This window comes from Vigna angularis, chromosome 3 (assembly GCF_016808095.1).
Source record: "Vigna angularis cultivar LongXiaoDou No.4 chromosome 3, ASM1680809v1, whole genome shotgun sequence".
Taxonomy (NCBI): domain Eukaryota; kingdom Viridiplantae; phylum Streptophyta; class Magnoliopsida; order Fabales; family Fabaceae; genus Vigna; species Vigna angularis.
The window spans coordinates 28,187,340-28,196,255 of record NC_068972.1 but is presented as its reverse complement, the minus strand read 5'-3'; the positions used below and the strand labels follow the sequence as shown (position 1 = coordinate 28,196,255).

General features: G+C 37.5%; 1 protein-coding gene across 1 annotated transcript; it reads right to left on the bottom strand.

The window, feature by feature from the left end:
- Positions 1-6,886: 6,886 nt before the first annotated feature.
- On the bottom strand, positions 6,887-7,900 carry LOC128195838 (uncharacterized). The gene has a single exon (XM_052874529.1). The coding sequence runs from the start codon at positions 7,898-7,900 to the stop codon at positions 6,887-6,889; it is 1,014 nt and encodes a 337-aa protein (XP_052730489.1).
- Between the last annotated feature and the right edge of the window lie 1,016 nt (positions 7,901-8,916).

Genomic DNA, 8,916 nt, shown 5'->3' with positions numbered 1-8,916 from the left:
AAAACTGATCCCCATCAATGATGCTCTCTCCCAACCCCAAACTTAAATGGACAACAAGTGAGAAAGTGAGTGGAAAAGAAATTTTCTCAAAAGGGATGAGGGAAAAGTTGTAGAAAACCTTGGAAAAGTATGTAGGAGTGTGTGTACAGAAGAATCTAAAAAGAGAAGCCAAGGCGCAGCTTAGGGTATAAAAATACCCCTAATGGGCTCGGATTACGCTGAGGGGCAACCCAAGCCCCTTCTGCGACACTACCGCTCAGCGGTAGTTTGCCGCTCAGTGGCACTTACGGGAAGTGCTCTCCTTCTCCTTAGCTTGACCTAGATGCGTCCTAAACATACCCCTCACTGGCTCCCTGCAATAAAATTCTAAATCACTCATGCACAACCCTATTATGCAACTAAAGCAGGATCAAAACAAAAAATTATACAGAAAAATCAATCAACTGGGTTGCCTCCCAGGTAGAGCTTGTTTAACGCCACGAGCCTGACCCAAAATCCTCCAAAACCCATCAGTAGGTGCAAATCTTCCTTACCAACACCCATCAGTAGGTGCATACAAACATAGTATCCTTTAGTAGATACTCTTCCGCCTAACATCCATCAGTAGATGTAAACCCTGTAACAAACGTATAACAAAAACAATAATACCCAAAAGTTCAAAATTACATCACCAAATCAAAAATTAAAAGTTCTTAAATCACTGGGTTGCCTCCCAGCAAGCGCTCTTTTAACGTCACTAGCTTGACCCAATAAAGCTCATGTTCCATCTTCTTTTTCTTCTTTCTACTGAACTTCTTCAGAAATTTGATCAAACCAGGAACCTGTTGCAATGTCTCAATCATAGGAACTTTAATCTCCAATTTCTTGAAGATTTCCATAAAGCGCTCAAATTCCTTCTTCCTATGATACTTCTTTGGATGGGGACGAGGTTTTTCATATGATTCTTTCTTTTTTCCTCTTGTCCTCTTTCTCTTTTCTCTCACTTTCTTTTTTTCTTTTCTTTTTCTACTCACCTTCTCAATCTTCACACAAATTTTCTCTTCTTCTTTCTCTTCTCTCTCTTTTCTCTCTTCTTTTTCCAACTCAACTTTTTCAACATTTACACTTACTAGCTCTTGACACTCTTCCCTGTGGTTAACCTCAGTATTAGCCCCAAAATCCGTGTCAGGCCTTTCTTCCAACTGCTTGGTAATCTGCCCCGTTTGAATCTTCAAGTTCTTAATAGCAGCTTCAGTGCTCTTTTGAGAAGATTCAGTTTTCTGTATAAATTGATTAAGAGTTTCTTCCATCTTTACGAACCTTTCATTAAATGCAGAAAACTGTTGCCATAAAGTTGGTTGTTGTTGTTGCTTGTTGAATTGCCCATTTTGTCCAGCCTGCCCATTTTGCCCTTGACCAATGCTTGGGTGTGGTTTCCACCCTTGATTGAAGTTCCCTTATCGGTACGGAAACTGGTTGGCCATGAAGTTCACATCTTCCAAAGCTTCTGCTGGAAAGGCACACTGACCATTTATATGGTCACCTCCACACAATTCACACAACTGTGATTGAACATGTGCAACAGTCTTTAACTCTTTTGGCAATTGTTCAAGTATCTTTGTGAAATTCTCCAACTGTTGAGTTAGAATTTTATTTTGTGCTAGCAAGGCATCATGTGTTTGTAATTGAAGAACTCCTTTTTGTTGCATAGGAGCTCCTCTTTCACTGTTGAGCTCATTATCATTAGTAGCCATATTTTCAATAATTTCTGTTGCTTCCTCTGGAGTTTTCCATTTAATGTTTCCTCCTGCTGAGGCATCAAGCATCATCTTGGTTTGTGAACCAAGACCTCCAAGGAAGGTAAGGACTACTTCCACTTCATCAAATCCATGTGTGGGTGTTTTTCGTAGCAAGCTTTTGTATCTATCCCATGCATGACCTAGTGATTCTTCCATGCCCTGCCTGAATGAAGAGATCTCTTGCTTCCCTTTATTGATTTTAAAGCTTTGTTTCTGCCATTGTTGTTGTGGTTGGTTCTCTAATTGTCCGGCAGCTGGCCAAAATTGGCTTTGATCCATGCTTGAGTGAGGTTCCCACCAGTGGTTGAGATTACTTTGGTAGAATTGAGTGTCCATATAGTTAAATTCTTGACCAAATTGCATTCTGCAGACATTAGGCACAAAACTCTAGAAAATATTTGTTAGCACAAAAAGATAGAGAAGATAGATAAAAACAAATCAAAGGATATAATTGAAAAGATAAGAAGATAGGAAATAAAAACAGAAAAATAAAAACAGAAAATAAAATAAAATAAAATAAAAACAGAAAAATAAAATAAAATAAAATAAAATAAAAACTGAAAAATATAAACAGAAAATAAAAATTCGAAATTTAAATTAAAAATTCAAAAACAAGTCAAAGATAACCAATAATCAAACGAATAAACTAGTTAAACCACGAGTCCCCAGCAACGGCGCCAAAAACTTGATGACAAATTTATGAACACCGAAATACGGTGTCACAAACTTGTTTTACAATCGGCAAGTGTGACTGAATCGTTTCAAGTAATAAACTTGGTAAGACCAAGTATCGTTCTCCCAAAGGACTCACGGCCTAGTTTAGTTATGTGATTCGTTGATTAGCTAAGACTTAAGAACGAAATAATTGGATTTTACTATGCAAAAGACGAAAATAAACATGTATGCATGAGGTTGATCAATGGCTAAAACAAAATACAAATACTTTCAATGGAATATATGGATGAGTATGTTGTTGGGGTTCATCAATTTCATCTTATCCACTCTCATATATTTTAGGAATTCAACATTCAATTCATCATTGTTGATGCCACTCTCTAAATTACCTTTCAAGAAGGCTTCTCCCTCATTACGAGTTCATATGATTCCTAGCATCTCTAATAATTAGTTTATTCAGCGCAGGAGCTTAAGGCAACCAATATACTATTGGGAGAAATTCCCCAGATCTAGACTTCCCCGTACGTTCCCGTATCGACAAAATCAATAATCATGCATTGAATGAGTTAAACAAAGCAAGCATTGAGCAAAGAGGAAAAACCCTAACTAATGATGAAAGAAAGCATAGGTCTTAAATATAAGATGTAAAAACAAATTCCATATATGAGAGTTTCACAAGACTACATTGATTCCCCAACAACAATAGAAGGTTTAGTTCACCATATTCACGGTGAAACTAGATGAACAATAATGAAATAAGGAAAGATAAAACCCTAGAAAGGTGAAGAGGTAGCCTGACCATCCAAGATCCTCCTTCAAAGGGGTGGAAGAGAGAGTATTTGCTTCGTCACAGCCAAAGATACAAACCCTAGGACGTGCAAGTCCTTAAATAGGGCATAAAAATAACATAAGACAAGTCCAAGCCCATAAAAACAAAAGAAAAGCGGTCCAAGCCCACTTAGAATGGCGCTCAGTAGTATTTTACCGCTGAGCGGTAATACCGCATGATCCATTTTGCCCCCAGCTACTGTTTTTGCCCCTCAGCGGTGATTTTGGCACCTGAAAAGTGCCGCTCAGCGGTATTTTACCGCTCAGCGCCACTCGGTCACACTTTTTCTGCGTTCTGGTTGATTTTTCAGCATTCTGGTTGACTGGTTGACTTTTTTGTTTGACTAGTTGACTTTTCTGGTTTTTGGTTGACTTTTCAGCACTTCAATCATTTGGTACTTCAATTCTTCTTTCAAATCATTCAATTAGCCTCCAAAATCAAGGGAATGTTGCACAAAACCATTAAATTCACTTTCAACTCTCTTATTCACAAAACTAAAGCAAAAATATGAGTTCAAGCTAGTTTCTAAGTCTTAAAGGTTGCTTTTGGTATCAATTTTAAGCTTAAAAATAACGGTTTCTCAACCGTTATCACCAATCCAAATTTGAAAAAGAAATCCTTCTTTGCTGATCGGTTGAAAAATGACAATCCCAATCCAAACCTCGTTGATCAGCTTCATATCAACCCCCTTGACTGTGTTACAAAAAGTTTCATCACTCATCTTTAAGTTGGAGTAGAACACGCTCACCAGTTTCAGATATTTGTGAGCAACCACAGTTTTAATCTTTCTTAGAGTAAAAAGTTTCCGTCGAATGTCTTCATCATTAATTCAACCTGTAGGATTAGCATTCCTTGCAATCCGGGCAACCTTCCATTTTCTTCTTGATGATGATGAAGAAGCCATTTCTAATCAGATTCTGGAACGTCTTTCATATTTCTAGGGTTTGGAACTCTTCAGTTTAGAAAACACTGAGTGGATTTTCAAATCTAGTATTTATAAAGTTGTGCACCAAATCTTATCAGTTTCAGGCCTAACTAAAATTTTCAATCTTATATATCCCAATAAAATAATTTCAGCAACGACGAATTTCTAAAGGGTTCGATGTTTTATTATGTAGTTGAAGTTGAACTCTGACAATATAAGGATTGACTTGATGGGCAATGAATTTCTAAAGGGTTCGACATTTTATTATGCGGAACTCTAACAATATAAGGATTGACTTGATGGGCACTAGAGTAGTTGGGCGCATTAGTGGCTCCCAGCATTTTCTTTAAATACAATTTTGGATCCTTTGGAACTACCCTATGAAAACCTACACTACAAAGCTTTCGTAACCAAATTCATGTTAACTTTTTCCTTAGGGTTTCCATTAGTTCCTCTACTAAACGAAGACATTTCTTTGTTAACGATGAAGGCATGGTGGAAATTCTGAGGAAAATGTTAACACTTATGAATTTCAAAAACATTCTCCATTGTTTTTCTGGTTTTTTTTATTTAATTCCTGTGTTTTTTTTATGTAGTTTCTTATTCATGTAAAAGCCATCATATAGTTTGATTTAATCTATCATGTATCATTGTCCGAAAAAAAATTCTTAAACCCTTCCTATAAATGTCTAAATCTTGTTCTCAAATGGCTTCTTCATCTTCACGGTGTGGAAAGAAGGCTGCACACTTTGGAAGAAATGCTAGTCCAAATGGGTGGATCAGTGATGACGAAGAACGATACAAATTTGGATGTTATAGGAAACTCTTCGAGGTGGTCCCTCACAAGTTCTTGGATGTGGAATTATTCAGAAGCGAGGGGTTTATCTTTCAAGAATGGCTTGTAGAAGTTGCTCTTCTAAAATTTGTAGAAATGACCAGTGATTGCTATCCTGACCTGGTACAGGTCTTCTACCACAATCTGAAGGTTGTCGATGGTGTTATATGCTCTCGGGTGAAAGGTGTCGATATTAAAATTCATGACGAAATATGGCTATTTTTTACTGGTCTCAAAGCAGAAGGCTTCATGTCTCATGAAAGAAATTCTGAACTCAACCAATGGACCACTAAGAAGAAAATTTATAAGGAATATTCGAGAAGTCCAACAAGGCTAAAGGTATACAAGCCGTATCTACTCGATGGTTTGAAAATGGAAGAAACAATGTGTCCTTTTGTACTTACTTGGGTAATACTACCTGGAAGATGTTTACATGATCGTCTAACTACTGCATATTTATTTTTGGTTCATGCCATAAAAACTTGGATACCAACCAACTAGGTTGCTGTTATGAGTGAGCACATGATTGAAATTGCAAGTAGTCATGGACATATTCTGCCATATGGTGTTTTTATCAACAGTGTATTGAAGCATCATTAAGTTGATCTTACTAGTGAAAAACAAATTTGGTGCAGTGAATCAAATGAAATAGGAAAAGTGGCATTGAGACACAATGGTCTAAAGAAAACAAAAGATAGTTGGGTGTTCAAGGATGTTGACGAAACTCCTTCTACCTTCACTCCACAGACTGAGTTTGAAAGATTTGTTGTGGATCAATTTCGAAGGCTTTCAACAAGAATTCCAAAAGTTGAAAAATCTTTGATCATGATTCACAAGAATTGAGATGAAGACAATGCTCTCATAACTCCCTCAGCAAGTCAATCTGATGATGAAGACGACACAACAGAAGATGAGTCTATGGAGACATCTGACTCAAATTACGAAATACTTTCTCTTTTCTCTAACCCAGCACAACACCTATTGCATAATCACTGGCCTCACACATTAATTCAAAATTCCAATTCCAATCTGGAGCTATAATCACTAGGGCTCAAACCAATTTGCTTTTCAGGATGTCAAAAGCTTTTAAACATTCTTCATTCATCACAAAAGGTACATTTTTAACTAGCAAATTACTCAATGGTTTTGCAATCTTTGAGAAGTCTTTAATAAGTCTTCTATAAAACCTAGCATTGCCTAAAAAACTTCTAATTCCCTTTTGTTACCATAAAATGACATTTCTCCCAATTAAGCACAAGATTCGTTTGAACACATCTCTTGAGGACAATATGAAGATTAGCCAAACACCTTTGGAAAGAATCTCCAAACACCAAAAAATCATCCATGAAGACTTCAATACACTTTTCTATGAGATCCACAAAAATTGCCTGCATACACCTTTGAAACGTAGCTGGAGCATTACATAACCCAAATGGCACCTTTCTGTAAGCAAATACACCAAATGGACATGTGAATGCCGTCTTCTCTTGGTCTTTTGGATCTACCACAATTTGATTGTATCCAGAATATCCATCTAGAAAGCAATAAAAAGCCTGACCTGCCAATCTTTCCAACATCTGATCCATAAAAGGAAGGGGAAAATGATCCTTCCTAGTGGCCTTATTTAACTTCCTGTAATCAATGCACATCCGCCATCCAGTAACAGTCCTAGTAGGAATAAGCTCATTCTTCTCATTGTAGATTACTGTCATCCTACCTTTCTTTGGCACTACCTGTACTGGACTCACCCATTCACTGTCAAAGATTGGATATATAATGCCATATTCCAGAAGCTTCAATAATTCTTTTCTAACCACCTCCTCCATCATAGGATTTAACCTTCTCTATGGTTTAGCAATTGGTCTATAGTCATCCTCCATAAATATTTTATGCATACAGTAAGTTGGACTTATACCTTTGAGATTCGAGATTGACCACCCAATAGCTTCTTCGTTGGCTTTCAATATTTCTACCAACTTTTCTTCTTCTTCGGGAAGTAGAGAATTACTAATGATGACTGGCTTCGTTCCATCTTCTTCTAAGAAAACATACTTCAAATGTGATGGTAACATCTTTAACTCCAACTTCTTTTCTTTGACTTCCTCTTTAGTATCAATCATCTCAAAATTAGCCTCCTCCACTGGGATCTCCTTCAATGTCTCCAAATTCATCATACATTCATTAATCAATTTTTCTTCCTCTTCATTCAAGTCTTCATAGGCATCAATAAGAGTTTTTTCTAACGGAGAAGAACAACGTACCATCTTCTCTTGCACCATACAAACTTCATCAAGCATATCAAATTGGAAACATGCTTTATCATCTTTAGGGTGTGTCATGGCTTTGAATACATCAAAATTCACTTCTTCATCTTGAACTCTTACTTTAAGCTTGTCATTCTCCACATCAATTAAAACTCTAGCAGTCTTCATAAATGGTCTCCCAAGGATCAGAGGCACATCTCCATTCTCCTCCATCTCCATTATGACAAAATCCACTAGGAATACAAATTTGTCTACCTTCACCAGCACATCTTCAACCACCCCGTACGGGTATTTAAGAGACATGTCCGCCAATTGGAGTGTCATTCTAGTAGGTTTGAGTACCAAACCTTCAATTCTTTTGAACATAGCGAGCAACATTAAATTAATGCTAGCTCCCAAATCAATTAATGGTCTTCCAACTTCCAACTCTCCTATGGTACACAGAATGGTGAAGCTTCCTAGATCTTTAAACTTAGGAGGTAATAATTTTTGTATGATTGCACTGCAATTACCTTGCACTTCAATGGTCTCCTTTTCAATGTATTTTCGTTTCTTCGTGAGGAGCTCCTTCAAAGACTTTTCATAAGAAGGCATGTGTTGCAATGCTTCAGAGAAAGGTATGGTAATCTTCAGTTTTTAAAAATCTCCATCAACCGCTCAAGCTGTTTTTCTTTCTCCTTCCTTGAATAAGTCTGATGGAAACCCATTTAGGGCATTCCATTCAAAGGACTATCCACTTAAGCTAAGGCTAACAAAGGGAAGTGAAGAAGGACTGTTCTAGACTCTTTCTTAATTTTCTTTCTCTAAGCCTTGGTAGGATTCTCTTTAATATGTTTATATGTGTTTTGTAGAGTCTAATAAAGCTAGGAGATCATGGATCAACTAGCCAAGACACTTGATAAATCAAGAAGCAAGGAAACATCAAGAATGAAGAAGCAAGCCAAATCTTCACTTGGAGGAATGTTGGAATCTTCACTTGGATGCATAGCAAGCTGCTTTGGAAGCCAACATGAGTCACATTCCAACTAGCAGCTTGGTTGAAGTTCAAGAAAGCCTAGTGCTCAACGGATGAGGGTTTGAGCTTAGCGTTTGAAGATTCACCAGCTGCTCACGTTTCTTCACCATCAGCTACTAGCTTGATTGACCACGTGGCTCTTCACGTTTTTCCTCCTTGCATCGCTGGCATTTATTCAATGCAACCAACACTGTAACTAGGACTTGGTTTTACTTTAAATAGCTTGCTTCTATGATTGTATGCACCTTTGATTTGAATGAAGAATTGTCTTCTGTTGATGTTGTCCAGAACATTCTTCTTATTGAAGGTCACCGAGAGAGAGCTTGAGAGTTTCCTCTAGCCTCTCTCCCTAGCTAGGCTTCCATTCCTAGCATTCCTCTACACCATCCGCATCATATTTCAGCACCAAAACCTCTACCTTCATTCCATTTTCTCCATCACCACTTCATCAATTTCTCATTATCGAACCACTGTTCATTTCAATCTTCCTCTGCTTCAACCTTATCTTCATAACTGAATCTTGCATTCTCCTTCAATCCAGCCACCGAACACCGTTTGAAGAGTGGGTTCCAAAGTTTATGCTTCCTCTGGTCAT

Bases quoted from the DNA above. Each gene is read 5' to 3' on its own strand.
- LOC128195838 (XM_052874529.1), bottom strand. From the start codon at position 7,900: ATGCCTTCTTATGAAAAGTCTTTGAAGGAGCTCCTCACGAAGAAACGA.